The sequence below is a fragment of the Arvicanthis niloticus genome, chromosome 8 (assembly GCF_011762505.2).
Source record: "Arvicanthis niloticus isolate mArvNil1 chromosome 8, mArvNil1.pat.X, whole genome shotgun sequence".
In the NCBI taxonomy this organism is placed as follows: Eukaryota; Metazoa; Chordata; class Mammalia; order Rodentia; family Muridae; genus Arvicanthis; species Arvicanthis niloticus.
The window spans coordinates 40,446,832-40,464,015 of record NC_047665.1 but is presented as its reverse complement, the minus strand read 5'-3'; the positions used below and the strand labels follow the sequence as shown (position 1 = coordinate 40,464,015).

Below are 17,184 nucleotides of genomic sequence, written 5' to 3'. Positions count from 1 at the left end.
TTAAGAGGGCTGACATTTTATTAAACATGTTGGTTCTAACAATTTTTCTTTTTTTTTTCCTTTTTTATTGGATATAATATTTACATTTCAAATTTTATCCCCTAACCTCATTCCCCCCACCACCCAGGAACCCCTTATCCCATCCCCCCTCCTCCTGCTTCTATGAGGGTGTGCCCCTACCTACCCCCACTCCCACCTCCCCACCCTCGAATTCCTCCCCACTCAGTGTTCAGCCTTCATGGGACCAAAGATCTCCTCTCCCACCTATGCCCAACAAAGCCATCCTCCCCTACATATACAGCTGGAGTCATGGATCCCTCCCTATATGCTCTTAGGCTGGTGGGTTAGACTCTGGGGGGCTCTGGTTGGTTGGTATTGGTGCTCTCCTCATGGGGCCACCAACCCTTTCAGCTCCTTCAGTTTTCTCTCCAACTTCTCCATTGTGAACCCTTGATCAGATCAATGGTTAGCTGTGGGTATCTGCCTCTGGGTATGTCAGACTCTGGGGGACCTCTAAGGAGACAGCCTTATCAGGCTGCTGTCAGCATGCACTTCCTATCATCCACATCATGGTCTATTTTTGGTGACTGCACATGGGATGAATACCTGAGGTACTTTTATGGGGCCTCTGTGCATTTTCTTTACCTTTGATAAACTTGATGAGGTTGGCTGTAGCTGCTTAGTCTAGTCTAAGGGCAATGGGGAACAATCACCCACCCTTTGGCTACATATAACAGTGGCCACACTTCTGTGTAACCCTGACTAGCCTGGAACTCGCTTTATAGACTAGGCTACCTTGAACTTTGTCTGTCTATGTACCAACTGATGGAATTAAGGTCACAGTGCCGCCATGCTCAGCTCAGCGCTCTAGTTCTTTACATCTTACTCAATAGACTGCAATCTTCATTGAAAACTTTGAATGCTTTAAAGGGCATCTCTGTACTCACTCATTGGACCTACACATTAAAAAGGCACACCACCCTGTACCAGATAGAGGAAGATAGCCTCACTGGGATTTCTCACTACAGAATCCCCACTCAGACCTTCCTTCTGGGTAGGGAACTCATTTTTGGTTACATGCTTCAGCAGCTACTATAGGGGTCCATGCAACCACTAACATAGCAAGAACTCACAGTATCCCATACCAAATAAGGAAAGATAACCATTCCAGGATATGCACTCGCATCCCCTGCATAGATGCTCCATCCTTAGTTGCAAACCTTGGTACCAATAACTATAACCATGCAATTACTCCTCCCTGATTCATCTCTGGTTCTGCTGGATCCAGATTACCATGTCAATTTTTGTTTGACAGACACAACACACACATGTATCCACCCTAGGAGGAAGCCATGACAGACCAACATAGTGATTGCACTAATATCCGATTTTGTAAACAATGCGTTTCTTATTGGAACAGGCATATAGTGAGAAGTTACAAGGAGCAGGGGAAACTTGAAAGCAGCTGATGATTTTTCTATTGCATACACAGCTTACCACAGATTCATAAGGATCAGTAGGCACCTCCTCCCCTTACAAGGAAGCTGCACCCTGATAAAGACATTGTAAGTTAAAGATATTACAAATTCCTTATCACAAGAATAAAAATTGATTTTGACAATATGGTCTATTCTTTAGACTTTGGAAGAAATATATACTCTTTTTCTCGTTGTCTTTGTTTTTCTGAGATGGGGTCTCACGTCATCTAGGCTGAGCTCAAACATGCTATGTAGCTAAGGTTGAACTTGAACTCCTGATTCTCTTCCTTCTGCCTTCTGTCACAGTCATGCACTACCACAAAGGGATATACACTCTTATATACAGCTAGTGAGAATATAAAACAGTAGGATTTTTATAGAAGAGAATTTGGGAACAGCTAACAAAATTCACATGTATTCTAATATATATTATATGTATATATGTATACATATTATATGTGATGTTAAGCCTGTGGTCCAGCTAATCCAACATGGCTGGCTATAAAATAACAGTCCAATAATACAGTAGTTGCTCAGTCCACGAGGCTGGATTTCTCAGCTGGTCTTCATTATCCACAGGAATCCTGAAGAAATAGACTCCAATGCTACTTAAAGAATGGACTTGCTCGTGAGGTGAGAGCAGGCAGGCAAAGATGAAAAGCTTTCTTCTTTCATGTCTTTTACATAGGTTTCCAACAGAAGGCATGGCTCAGATGAGAGGTGGGGCTTTTCCAGCTCAAAAAATCTGGATAAGGTGTATCTTCCTACCTCAAAGATTCTGATCAGAAGTTGAACTTCTCACTTCAAATTAAACAAAAACCCTTTACAATTCTGCTCTCCACTTTCAGGTTTTAGATAATTCCAGATGTAGTGAAGCTGGCAACCAAGAATAGCCACTACAACGATATATATGTGATGATAGAGAAATAATAGATGATGGATTGATAGACCAATCGATAGATGATAAATCAATAATGATAGAGTAGACAGATGAAATAATATAGGATAGACAGATATTGAAGGACAGGAGATTAATAGAGAGAGGATAAATGATAAATAGTGGTAGATCCATAGAAGATGAATTGATGGTGGATATCTGACAGACAATAGACGACAGGTAAATAGTATTTACTTGGCTTCTTTCCTTAAAGAGTTTACTTGTTTTCTTTTTCCTTTAAAAAAAAAAAAACAGGAAAATCTGATTGTTTGTTTCTTTGTTTGTTTAAATTTGTTTTCCCTAATGGCCTGATCTCTGATGGTCAATTATTCGAGTATTTCTTATGTGTTAGTTTCTTTCTCTTTTAATTCTTTACTGAGGTCTATCAATTCTAAGTTTCTCTTTTGCACAAATTCTTCACCTTTACATTTTGCTTACTTTTATTTATGCTAATTCTTCAGAGTCCCTATGACTTTCCCCCCCTTTTTGTTACAGTTTCATTTGATTTATTTTGTGAGTAGGAGTTGGCGTGCCATAGTTGGTGTGGAAGATAATACGTAGAGACCAGGGACTGGGGTTGTCAGTCAGGCTTGCTGTCTTACAGCCCTGTTCTGTGACTTTCTTAATCTCTTTTTAATCTTCTGTTTTTAAAATGTTAAGTGACAGATTACACTTCCTTTATGGACATACATTTATCTTGCCTGACTTTCTTCTGAATCTTTGTTTAGTTAGTTTTTAAACATACGTATTTTTATTATTTTATATACAGAATATGTATATATGCAGGAATGCAAGTGGCCACAGAGGCCAGAGATTTCTACTGGGGCTGGGTTACAGGCAGTTATAATCCACCTGATGTGAGAATTGAACTCAGGTCCTCAGGATGAGCAGTCTGTGCCCACTAAGCCAGCTCTCCAGCTCATACTTAGGGTTTTTGTTGTTGTTGTTGTTGTTGTTTTAAATCTAGGGTCTCACATAGTCCAGCCTAGACTCGAACTTGCTTATGCCTCTGAGGATGAGCTTGAACTCCTGTTCCTCCTATTTCAGCTTTCTAATAGTGCTTAAGTTACAGACATGTTCCCCTGTGACTCAGGTAGTTTCAGTATATGGTTGGTGCATCACAGATGCAGAACTCATGAATAAGAACACATTGATTAATCAGAATCTGAATAAATATAATGTCATAATTTTATGAGAAAAGCATACCCATTGCCTTATAAAATTTATTAAAGGCCTTCAGCATGGCTTTCTTACCTTGGAACTTTTACATATCTGCCAGCTATATAAATAAAAACATAGAGACTTACATATTTTAAAGCTTAGGCCTTTAGCTTGGGTTACCTCCCAGCAAGTGCATCTAAATCAATCTTGTTCTAGCCCATGACCTGCCACATGGGTAGTTCTTTACCTCTCTCTCAGTCCTTGGTTTCTTCTAGTGCCCCTGGGCAAACATCTGGCATCTGCCTACTTCTCCCAGAGACCCTCTCTCTTTGCCCAGAAATTCTACTCTCTCTTCCTGCTTCAGCTATTGACTGTTAGATCTTTATTAAAGCCAATAGACAAATACCAAGATCTGACTAGTACTTAGCTCTCTGAGCCGCTCCATCATACACATAAGCGGGTATTTTGGTCTTTCCAGAATATGCTTTGTTACATAGTGGCCTGGCTTCTTCTTTGTCCTTTCTTTTTTTGGAAAGGGAGAAAAACAAATGTCCCTGGGATTTAAGTCTTTTCCTGGACTCAGATGTAATTTTATTGATGCTAGATAATCCAGCTCTGTTTTATCTGTTTTGCAAATAATTTTCCAGGTATTGCCAATTTTTTGTTTCATGTGTTTTGTTTTTTCAAGACAGGGTTTGTGTATGTATGTAGTCCTGACCATCCTGGAGTTCTCTCTTTGTAGATTACTCAGAGATCTGCCTGCTTCTGCCTCCCAAGTGCTGGGATTGAAGGTATTTGCCACTACCTCTTAGCCAGAATAACTAAATTTTAACGAGTCATTTATATTTGTTTATATACTTTTAGTCTCCAGAGAAGGCTTTTGGCCCTCAAAGGGATCAAAGAAATTAACCCCAATGGAATACAAACTTTAGTTCTGCAGTTGTAAAAGCAGTCTGATTCTCTAATGTGGTGACTCTCACTTGACTTGCCTAGGGAACTAGTTAAAATACACTTGCTTTGGGACTCATTCTCAGAAATTCTAATATTATTTGGTCAGTGGCCTAGAAATGCAAATTTTAGTAAGCCTTTTAAGTGCCATTGGCAAGTGACTTTGCAAAACACTGGGTTATCACCGTGAATAGGACGATGATCTTAAAGTGAGGCCCATCTGCACTAGCAAAACCTAGTACTGAGACATAAATTACACCGACAGCACTGTGTACTAACTCATGACCTACACCAACAGTGCTGTGTACTAACACATGAACTACACCAACAGCACTGTGTACTAACTCATGACCTACACCAACAGCACTGTGTACTAACTCATGACCTACACCAACAGCACTGTGTACTAACTCATGACCTACACCAACAGCACTATGTACTAACTCATGACCTACACCAACAGCACTGTGTACTAACTCATGAACTACACCAACAGCACTGTGTACTAACTCATGAACTACACCAACAGCACTGTGTACTAACTCATGACCTACACCAAACAGCACTGTGTACTAACTCATGAGCTACACCAACAGCACTGTGTACTAACTCATGAGCTACACCAACACTATGTACTAACTCATGACCTACACCAACAGCACTGTGTACTAACACATGAACTACACCAACAGCACTGTGTACTAACACATGAACTACACCAACAGCACTGTGTACTAACTCATGACCTACACCAAACAGCACTGTGTACTAACTCATGAGCTACACTGACTGCGCTCTGCCGTGACTTAAGTGTTGCATCTCTCCTATGATCACATAGACAGGAGCAGTTATTTACTGGAATTCAATATACCCAAATTTTTCCATATAGAATATCAATTAACCCAATAATCCTCTTAAATAAATATTGCAATCTGCATTTTAAGGATAAAGATACAGGTTTAGTGTTCACTGTAACATACTAAGTGGCCAAGTTCAGTTTCAAATCCAAGACTGTCTCATTTTGGAACCCATGACCTTCTTGTCATATTTGTCTTCTATTTCTTTAGAGTCAAGGGTGACATTTATAGCCATAGGTAAAACAAAACTGAGTAACTTAGACTAGTCTCAAACCTTAGCTTTTCCTGCCTGAAGGGTCCTAAAATAATTTTGATATTTCTTCTCATGAAGGGAATGCACCAGCCTAGTAAAGTGTTGTTTAATTCCACTTACTCCTGAAGGAAGAAAATATAAAATAAAACCTCAGATATCTATGTAAGAGGTTCTCTATGAAGAAGAAACAGATCAAGTCAGGAATGGTGACACATGTCATTGCTGTCATTCCAGCACTTGGGAGGATCAAGGAAGAGAATCTGGAGTCCTAGATTCTCTACTACATACTGAGATGGAGGCCAGCCTGGGCTATATGAGACCCTAACTTAAAATACAAAAACGAACTAGAATGGAAGGAGGGGAGGGAGGGACTTGTAGGAACATACAATTTTTTCATCTCTTAAGCTTTATTATGTTGTTTCTGCTGTGGATATTGTCTTCTCATCCTCCAGTTCTTCAGATTCAAGAGTAGAGGTGGAGAATAGAATGGGCATGGTGGCATACTCCTGCAATCCCAGCACTTGGGAGCTGGAGGCAGAAGGCTCAGAGTCAGAGATATCTTCAGCCACATGGTCAGTTCAAGGCCAGACTCAAAACAAAAAAGAAGAAGGAACTGTTTGACATACAGCTCTGAGCAATTCAATAAGGAACCATCTAATAACCTTGGCAGGGCAGCCTAGGTGTTCCAGAAGGGGTGGGACAAGAGTCTTTAATCATCTTTAGAGTTGCTGCCTTTCTTCTACCTCGTTCTGTGGAGCAATTTACTCTAAAAAAACCCAGATTTTTCAGGTGATAGAGATGGGTTGAAATTGTACCAACTCATGGAAGAAATAAAAAGAGAATCTTAATGTTTTTAAGGCAGTTAAAACAAAAAATATAAATCCTGACTATGGTGAGCTTGAACAAACAAAATCTGCATCTGTACTCCATACACTATCAACCTAAGAAAGTCCACCTGTGCTGTTTGCAAAACCTTCACTTAGTATTTGAATTGAAAAATGTGAAAAGTCTTATAAATCTTAACAAATTGTTTAATTTCTTCAAGCTTCAGGCTATAGATGAGGATAATAATAGTTCCCACTTAAGCTACTAGGGACCTTCCTGTAAAGTGTCTATGGTGTTCTAAATGATTATTATTATTGTTACTATTTTTATTGTGTGAGTGTGTGTGTGTGTGTGTGTGAGAGAGAGAGAGAGGGAGAGAGAGAGAGAGAAGAGAGAGAGTGTGAGTTCTTATTCATGAGTTCTGCATTTGCGATGCACCAACCTTATACTGAAACTACCTGAGACATAGGAATACATGTCTACATGTCTATAACACACATGCACACATGCACGCACACATGCACGCACATTTGAGTACCAGTGGAGGCAGAATAAATCATCCCCAGAGTTATAGGTAGCTATGAGCTACCCAATGTGAGTGCAGGGAATCAACCACTGGTCCTCTGCGAGAACAGAAAGTGTTTTTGTTTTGTTTTGTTTTGTTTTGTTTTGTTTTGTTTTGTTTTTCTGTTGAGCTATCTCTCAGGTCCTATTATTGTTGTTATTAATACATTTCTGAAAATTGGGGAAGCAAATTCTTCTCTCCCTTGGTAGTCAAATGAGATTAGTGGATAGAAAAATCTGACGCAATCCCTAATTGTAGCCAAAGTGGTAAATATAAACCGGATGCTCCAGGGAGACTTGTCTACCAGCGGCAGTCTCTCAGGGAGGGCTGGCACACTGGGTGAAAGCTGGTTTTATCTTCTCCTGAGTCAACCTTAGAACCAGGAGAGAATTTTTTTTTTGTCACATGACCTGCCACATCGAAACTTTAGAGGTCTTCTTGGGTCCCTAGCCTGATCAGACCCATTTAAATTCTCCCTGACCCTGAGGACTCTGGTCTGTCAGCAGCATTTCTCCTGACTATATTTCTATAGCTGATCACATCTGCTTAATAAATCCCAACAAACAGAGGTATGTGCTGGTGATCTCCCTTTCCACCAACACAAGACTAAAATATCCCTGGGTTTTGTTTAGTTTTTTATGGTTTTGAGAGGAGGAATACATGAATGTTCTGGGGTACACATGATCAGCTAGGCTAAGTAAGATACTTCAGCTAACTGAATTCTTGCTCTAGCAAAGAAACAGCCAACTTCAGTAAAGAATGAGAGAGAAGGTTGTGGTTGAACAGACTCTTTAAAACATAACATAATGAAGAGCAATTCAAGAATCAAATTGTGCGAACAATGGACAAGTCCAAATTCTTGAGGATGTTTTTGAGGAAGACAGGATGTCATTCTCTTTCTCTACTTTATCTGTGAATGCCTGCTTTCCTCCAATGACTCTTCTCTGGTTAGACGCAGTCCCTTGTCACTGTCTTTTTGTCTCCATATGCCCCTGGTCTTGGTAATTGAACTATTATAGCTATCCCAAACACAGGTTCAGGTGCTTTATGATTTCTCAAATCACTGGCTGGTTATGTTAACCCAGAGGTAAAAGACCCCTGGAGACTCACTCAAGCTGATTCTTGTATGCCAAACTTAATATTTGCCTTCTAAAGATATTTGTGATTTAAGCTGTGTATCCTACGCAATGTTCACATCAATGCCCTTCTCTTTCTGTCCATTCCATTGCCAGCCTCCTAGCATCTTGGATTGAAGTTTGGGTTTCTAACTCCTCTGTCGTATAGCCATGCCTTGCTCCTGTTTGTCACCACTGCCTTGCCTGTTAATGCTATCCCCGTGCAGGTTGCCCTCGACTCATCCCCAGTTTCCCATCTCTTCTCTCCTCTCATTCTTCATTGCCCTCTGTAGTAAGTGTCCTTAAGATCCAGTCCAGCCATCCCACTCCTGTCCTAACATACATTTTTTTGTGTTTTTATTGTTTCAAACATGGGTGTGTGCTTCTGAAGTCTTTGGCCATCATTTATAGGTATTGGCACTTTGTAGTCTTTGCTATTTTCCATTTTATTCAAGGCACATAGTCAAGATTTTAAAAATGTAATACCATGAACTTGCAGTGGAAAAATAAAACCAACTTTCTCACTCATAACTCACACTGCCTGATCTTTTGGGGAACAATCACGGCTGTGAATAAGGCTGTTCCTTAGGAAATCACTGAGCCACGGGTGGTGGTAGCCCGGTCCTTATCACCTGTCCATTATGATTAATTGACATCAAAATGTTCTACAATCTTCCCATGGTCCTCTATCACACATCACACAGATTCTAGCAGCGTCATTCAGACCTGTCACTTCATAACCAGGTTTTGATCATATAACAACAACAACAAAAAACCCAAACCAAACCAAACCAAACCAAAAAACCAAAACAATTAAAACAACTTCCACAAACTCGTCCAGTAAATGGAAACACATCTCTCTTGTCATGATAAATTCATATGTAATTTCTTTGGTTAAACTTTCTTAGAATTAATCCCAACATGTGGTATCTAAATCTCTATCCTACAAGGGAATGTCTATGTTAATTTTCAAATGTATTATTCGTTTCCTCCAGCTTGTCTTTTAATTGACTCTAAGCTTTTTATGCATATTGAACATGTTACAAGGAGAATCCTCTTTTATTTGTCATATAACCTTCTCAGTGGGCAAGTAAGTGTTTTGTTTTTTTTTTTCAAAATTTATTTTAGAGACATTTTAGGTGAGTAAAAGAGTTGAGCAAAGGTACAGAGATTTTTCTTAATCCTGTCACCTCCATGCATGTGTATTTTTTTCCATGACAAAGGACTATTTGTTGTAATCAATGAGCCAACATTGATGTATTGATTGCTCCAAATCCAGAATTTACGTTGCAATTAACCTTTGACATTGTACAACCTGTTCATTTGGGCAAGTTAACCTTGGCATTTATCCATCATTACAGAGAGCATGAGCACAGAAGCCATGGAGTAGTTTCACTGTCTTAAATCTTTGGTGTTACAATGATTTTCACGTTGTTAGTCACTGGCAGCCAGTGGGGGCAGCCCCCCCACTGGCTGTCATCCCCACTGGGGATGACATTATCCCCACTGGGGGATGACATTATTTCAGAATATAGCTTTCTTTCTTTTCTTTTTTTTTTTTCTTTTTTTGGTTTTTCGAGACAGGGTTTCTCTGTGTAGCCCTGTCTGTCCTGGAACTCAGAAATCCGCCTGCCTCTGCCTCCCAAGTGCTGGGATTAAAGGCGTGCTCCACCACCGCCCGGCTATAGCTTTCTCAAATTGGCTTCTCCAGTGTCTTTTCATGGTTTGAAAGCTCAAATTTTAGTACTGAATAATGTTCTGTTATTTAGATGTACCATGGTTTATTAATCCACTCACCAAATGAAGGATATTTTAGTTATTTCTAAACATTGGCAGCCATGAGTAAAGCAGTTATACACATTTGTGTAAAAGTTTTATATGGACATAACTTTTCAGCACATTTGGAGAATAGGAAAGGGCTCAGTTTCTAGCTGAGTCTGACAGCTTATGTTCAGTGCTATAAGAATACGAAGAGCTGTCTTCTAAGTAACTGCACCACTGTGCATCTGGGCAGCAGCAAATGGGAATGCCCATGGCCCTATGTCTGCCCAGCGTTTGTTCTTGTCTCTGCCCTAGCTTATCTACGTTATAGCATTTGATGTTGTTTGTGTTCTAGTGTTTGGTCTTGTTTATACACCACCATTTGGTCTTGTCTATGTACTACAATTTGAGCTTAACTGTGTTCTAGCATTTTGTGCTGTCTGTGTTCTAGCACTTGGGGATGTCTGTGCCCTGCACTTGGTCTTGTCTATGTTCTAGCACTTGCCATTGTCTGTGTTCAAGCTCTGGGGACTAGTCTAGCATCAGATTGATTAACCCTAAATTACACACTCCCTTAGCTGTGAGGAATCCAGGTAAACAACACACTGCCACCTCCATTGGCACCATTGTCAGACAAAAGGAATACTTAATCAATATGAAAAGTTGACCCTCCCTTTTTTCTACTGACAAGTTGTTCTCCTAACACAAAGAAGTGAAGAAAGGACGTACCACTTTGCCTGAATACTGATTTGTTCATGTGTTTCAGATGTCTCAATGAGAAGTTTCTTCTCGAAAGAGAGAAAGGAGAGGAAAGCGAGCATTACATAGAACAACTTTGTCCCCAGGAAGAATTTTCCAGATGTTTGAAATGTTACCTATTAATTACTGTATTTATCACTACTGCTGTGATTTCTGTGGATGGCATATACCGGCTTTTTCCCTGTGTGTGTGTGTGGTGGGGAGTAATTTTTTCTAGTACTTTCAGAATTTCTGCCTACTTGTAATTTTTAAAGTCATCCTTTTCTTCCTTGATTTTATCAGGCCTCTCTCCTTTGAAACTTCAATGAAGCTCATTGATGGAAATTTCCCGGATGATTTCATTCTTATGGGCTTGACCAAGTACCCATGGCTGGATCTTCCTCTCTTCTTTGTCCTCCTGACCTCCTACATGTTCACATTGCTAGGAAACATTGCTATTATTTTGGTTTCTCAACTTGATTCCCAGCTCCAAAGTCCCATGTATTTCTTCCTTACCAGCCTTTCATTTTTGGATCTCTGTTTTACCACTACAACTGTCCTTCAAATGTTGTTTAACTTACAGGGACCTAACAAGAACATCACTTACATAGGCTGCATGGCCCAGGCCTATGTGTTTCATTGGCTAGGCTGTACTGAATGTGTCCTTCTTGGTATCATGGCCTTAGATCGCTATGTGGCCGTGTGCAAGCCTCTGAGGTACTCTGTCATTATGGACCACAGGCTCTGTCTTCAGCTGTCTGGCACTGCTTGGTTCACTGGCCTGGCCAACTCACTGCTGCAGTCTACACTTACCATACAGTTGCCCCTGTGTGGAAACCGAATGCTGGACCACTTCTTCTGTGAGCTTCCTGGGCTTATTAAGATGTCTTGTGGGGATACCACAGTCAATGAGATTACTTTAGCAGTGGTGGCCACATTCTTGATAATGGGTCCCCTCTCCATGATACTTGTATCTTATAGTTACATTGCCCAAACTGTATTTCGAATGCCTTCTGCAGCAGGGAGACTCAAGGCTTTCAACACTTGCTCATCACACCTGCTGGTGGTGTCTTTATTTTATGGACCAGGGATCTACATCTATATGCAACCCCCAGAGGATGGCTCCCAAGACCTCATCAAGGTCTTGACTCTGTTTTACTGTGTCATCACTCCCATGGCTAATCCATTCATCTACACTCTGAGGAACAAAGATGTCATAGGAGCTTTGAAGAGGCTTCTGAGGAAGGCCATTTCAACTAAGGGGATATAAAAAAGCATTTCTTTATTCTGAATGGAAAGGTCCACCAATACTGTGAAACATCAGTCTGCTTTGTCTGAAGTAGGGAATTGTTGCCCTAAAATTTGTAATCTCATGCTGCGGCTTCTAGAGTGGATTACAGGCGTATATCACCACACCCAACTTATTTTTTTTACATCAAAACCACCCTCACACCTCCAGTGCCAGGAATGGGTTACATCTTGATGAGTTGTTGGCCAAAGGGGTCCCTAGACTCACCCAAAAATTGAAAGTTGTTGTTAAGGCTATTATGTAAAGCTATTATGTAAAGTATTATGTAAAGTTATTGTTAAGGTTATCCTCCACAACCTGATGGTAAGGCTCTCATATTCTGATGGTTAGTAATGACATCATATATATCATATATATCATAGAGCATTGAAAAATTGATCTGGCACCAAACTAGAAGCTTCACTGTTGAAAGGTTCTAGACACACTACTGGAGAAGAAAAGTAATATCAGCAAGCTACAGGACCTGCAATCTATAGCAGCAACCACCTGCAAAAATACTCTGGTACAGTAGTGGCACTAATGGGAATAACCAAGTACTTTTTAAAAAAATTAGATGGAACCCACACCTTACCCTACTAATGAGATCAAGAACCTGAGACTAGATAGATCATAGGCTTAGGGGAAAACCTGCTACTATATTATTCTGCTAAGTAATAATATAGTATAATAATAATATAATAACAGCAATAAAATGATACCAATGACATATCAAAGCTATGCCCATTTGCTCAACTCTCATCAGAGAAGCTTCTTTTTGTGTTAAAATGGTAATTAATGCAGAGACCCACAACTGAACAACGTGTAGAGAAGGAGCCACGTTGGAGCACTCAACCCTAAATGAAATGTCTTTGTCAAGCCCTGCCTTGCAAGGCTTGAGGATCTATGCATAAGAGGAGGCTAAAAGATTTCAAGATCCAGAGGTGGAAGATGACTCCAAAGAAACAGTGTCCCCTAGATATAACAATGTTGACTCACAGAGACGTGATAGCACACACAGGCTGACACAAGCTCGAGCCAGACAAAACCCCTGCATGGAGAAGGGAAAGTCACAAAATCCCATCTCTAACCAAGAAGGCATTTGAAATTGATACTTGCTAGGAGTGGGGAAATCAGTCCCCTCCCTCCAACAGAGTGACACTGAGGTAGAGCAACCATGCTTCAGGGCAGGCCCCATTCCCAGGAGTGGTTGGCTAACACAAAATGGGCTCCATGTGTTTTGTGTGCGTCTTGTTTTGGCTTATTTTAGTATTTTTTTGTCTTACTTGTTTTTTGTGTGTATTTTCCTTTATTTGCTTGTTTTGAGAGAGGGAAAGAACATAAAGAGTATAGTTGAGGGAAAAACTATGATCAAAATACATTATATGAAAATTTTAAATATTAATAAGCCCGAAAAGTCAAGTCAAGATAACTTTTACTTATGGCCATACTATGATTACCTTCATAAAAAAAATACTTGAAGGTTGAGGTGAAGATGCTTTGGAAATTTTAGTATCAAATTACTGGACAATGAAATGCCAAGAGCACGTGAAGTCTTTGGACAAACAGAGCTAAAAGGAATAACCTCAAAAAGCACTGTACTGTGGTAGAACTTTAAATAATGGTCAAAATGCTGTGAGTTTTTTAAAGTATAAAATTACTCTTATGAGTTCTTACGTGGAAGCATTGAAAGAATTTTTCAAATAAAGAAAAGGAGACATCAAGATCAAAAGGAAGTGATAGCAAATAATACCTCTGATTCCATAAAATGCTACTGTGGTCCATAATTAAATTGGGTCTGTACTACATATCACAAATTGTAATGAGCTAAATGTTAAAATTGTGAGGTTATATTTTTATTTACAAATATATTTTTACTACAGTTATTAAAAATGAGTATGTATATGCTGGTTGAATGAATGGAAAATAAGGGAAAAATTTGATGACCATAAATGATAAATGTGTATATCAAGGTGAAAAAAGTCCTATGCTAGGTATGGAGGCCCAGGCCTCAGGAGCAGAGGCAGGTGGATCTCTCTGAGTTTGAGGCCAGCCTGGTCTATGTAGCAAGTTCCAGGGCTACAAAATGAAACTGTCAGAAAAAAAAAAGTTCCCAAAGTTAGAACAAACTGAAATAAACAAACAAATTCATAGGCTGGGGCATTGGGGGGCAGGATGAGGGGACAAATGAGAACAAAGTGTAACACCACACTATGAGACGCTGAAGCAGCAGGGGAACTTGGGTGGTGTAGAAAACAGGGAGCCAGCCTCTTTAAGAGAGGAAGCTGCTCCTTAGCCATCCGTTCCCCACTTTTTTCAAGAATCTTTGAACAGGTGTGAATGACTAAAGGCTAATGAGCGTGTCTAATGAGGGAGAAAGGCAGGAGGGTCCAGGAGACCTATGGAAAGTCCCACCTCTGGGGACCCTCCCATCCTCTTGATGACAGCTGTTTGTCCATCTGAATAAAGTTTGTCCTTCCTGCTCTTCTATCTCCATGGCCTTTGCCTCTTGTGTCCCTTGCATCTTCTTCTGTTACTTCACTTTCCAGTCATGTTTGCTTTCTTTGGGTGTACAATTGCTTTCCAGGATGTACAATTCTTTGTTCGCCCCACAGAACATATGACATAATGAAACCCACTATCTATTCTAACCTAAAACATGAATTTTAAAGCAAAATATTGTCTTTCACTATCATGCCAGGTTTGGTGGTTCACACATGGAATCCTAACACTTGGGAGGTAGACACAGGAAACTTGAAAGTTCAAGGCCAGCCTTGTCTCCACAATCCCCCATCCCCACCCCCAACAGTAACAATTCCAACAAAACAAATGAAGAAACAAAACAGAACAATATCTACTATGATAGGTGATATCCACATGTAGCAAACAGCAGGGGAGGCACTATTTTAAATGGTTCCAGACACAATACTAGTGAATGTATGTAGAGTGATATTGTGATAGGTGCACACATTGTGAAATAACAAAATCAAGCTAATTATAAATGTCCATAATATAGTTACTTGTTTTGTTTTTCTTGAGACAGGGTTTTTCTGTGTAGCCCTAGCTGTCCTGAAACTCACTCTGTGGACCAGTCTGGCCTTGAACTCAGAAATCTACCTGCCTCTGCCTCCTAAGTTGCTGAGACTAAAAGTGGATGCCACTACTGCCCAACAGCAATGGTTTTCTTAATGGTAGACCTATTCTTAGTAATGTTTACCTGGGATGGGGTGTACGTGTGGAAACATGATTTACAAAAAAGCCAAGAGCTCGTTTTATCTTTTTACTAAATGGGAAATTTTATTAGATTTTATGTTTATATATTTTATATGTTTTTCCATTGGACGAAGCTTCTGTTTGTTGGTTAGTCAATTATTGCCTTAACCAGAGAAAAATTCTGTTTAGAGAATTACTCCTATTTGGGACATGCTATTAGATCACATATTGGATGTGTAATTAATTTCAATGGGCAAATATTTAAATCTGTTCATAAAGTTTGGCCTATTAGAAAACAATTAAGATTGTCAGAATTAGTTAAAGCTTTGGCTTTCTGTTAAGACTTCTACATTGTGAATAGCATCATGATCTCCTCGTAAAATAAGTACTTGACATCCTGTACAAAAACATTTAAACATGAACTATATTAGCCATCTGTGTTAAAGAAAAACACATAGTTTAAAAGACTTTTAACTATGATAATTAAAAATTTATAATTAGTTACAGGGTCTTCCTCAAAGGATAAGTATAGCTAAATGAATTCATCCATCAAAGAGGGAAAATAAGAAAATGATCTTCATATCAAAGACTTCACTTGACTGAAGGAAAAAGACTATATTCAGATACTGATAATCCACTCGTAAACTACACAACTTGAAGTGATGAATTGTCTCACACCAGACATAGACCAAGGTCACCTGAGAACGCGGTTATGTATTCTCCAGGGATGACAGACAATATTTGTCTTTAATTCTATTGACAATCGAGTATCCCAAGTAATTGAATGTTTCTCTAAACTTTTATGTCTTATAAATTCATTTATAGTTAGATTTAAAATTTTTTTATGATACTTAATAACATTTGACTTGGCATATTCTTAAGCATTATAAAAACCATGCTAATTTGGGCTGTAATAGAGTTGTAATGAGTATAATATGTCTTCTTATTACTCATGGTTTTTCATTGTGACTATTTATTCAGAAGTCCTATATTACTTAAAACTAATTTTTATGTTTATAAAATTCAAGCATTTTCAGTCTTTGTTTTGCCATTATTCAATATAATTTGAATTTTAAAATCTGGTTACATTTTTATAAAAATTTATCTATTTTTATTTTATGTACATGGATATTTTGCCATTATTCAATATAATTTGAATTTTAAAATCTGGTTACATTTTTATAAAAATTTATCTATTTTTATTCTATGTACATGGATATTTTGCCTGCATGTGTGTCTGTGTACTACCTTCACGCAGCGACCACAGCAGAGAGCTGGAATCCTCTGGAACTGAGATTACAGATGTCTGTTCAGTGCCACATGTATTCTGGAAATCAAATCTGGGGTCTTCTGGAAGAGCAACAAGTGCTGTTAACCAATGAGCTAGCTCTCCAGCTCCCCAATGCTAGTTTTTAAATATTCCCAAATAAATTCCATTTTGGGATCAGATGTTAAACAAACAAAATAACTTCAACCCCATTTACTCAAGTTAGAGACGCTTGTAGGTTTTAGTTAATTGTTTTTATTCAAATATATATGAAATGCATCAATCTCTAATAACAACATTCATGGTGTTTTATACTTTGAGTACTGATGTCTCTTAATCAAATTAGTGTCCAAGGTATCCTGTACTACAATTAGCAAGGTTTACAAACTAAGCAATACTAGTATACTGCTAATAAGAATGAAATTTACAATACTACTACAGTGATTCTTTAAAAAGTTCCATTTCTGTTTTTAACCACTAAAGTAAAGAGTAATATCTGATTATTGCTTACAAGGACTATAAAATCATGACTGCTTAACAGGTCTGGTTTCTTGTTTCTCTCAATCACTGTTAGTAACATTTGGTACATATCTTAGGGTTACCAATGCTGTGATGAGACACCATCAAAGCTACTCAGGGAGGAAAGAGTTTATTAAGCTTACACTTCCACATCATAGTCCATCACTGAAGGAAGTCAGAACAGAAGTTCAAACAGAACAGGAGCCTGAAGGCAGGAGCTGATGCAAGGCCTTGGAGGGGTGCTGCTAACTGGCTTCTTCTT

General features: G+C 39.0%; 1 protein-coding gene across 1 annotated transcript; it reads left to right on the top strand.

Annotated features, from left to right (window-relative positions):
* The first annotated feature begins 7,349 nt into the window (after positions 1-7,349).
* LOC117713388 (olfactory receptor 2B11-like) lies at positions 7,350-14,290 on the top strand. The gene is made up of 2 exons (XM_076938826.1): positions 7,350-7,593; positions 10,942-14,290. The coding sequence occupies exon 2, from the start codon at positions 10,964-10,966 to the stop codon at positions 11,906-11,908; it is 945 nt and encodes a 314-aa protein (XP_076794941.1). The 5' UTR covers positions 7,350-7,593; positions 10,942-10,963; the 3' UTR covers positions 11,909-14,290.
* The last annotated feature ends 2,894 nt before the right edge of the window (positions 14,291-17,184 follow it).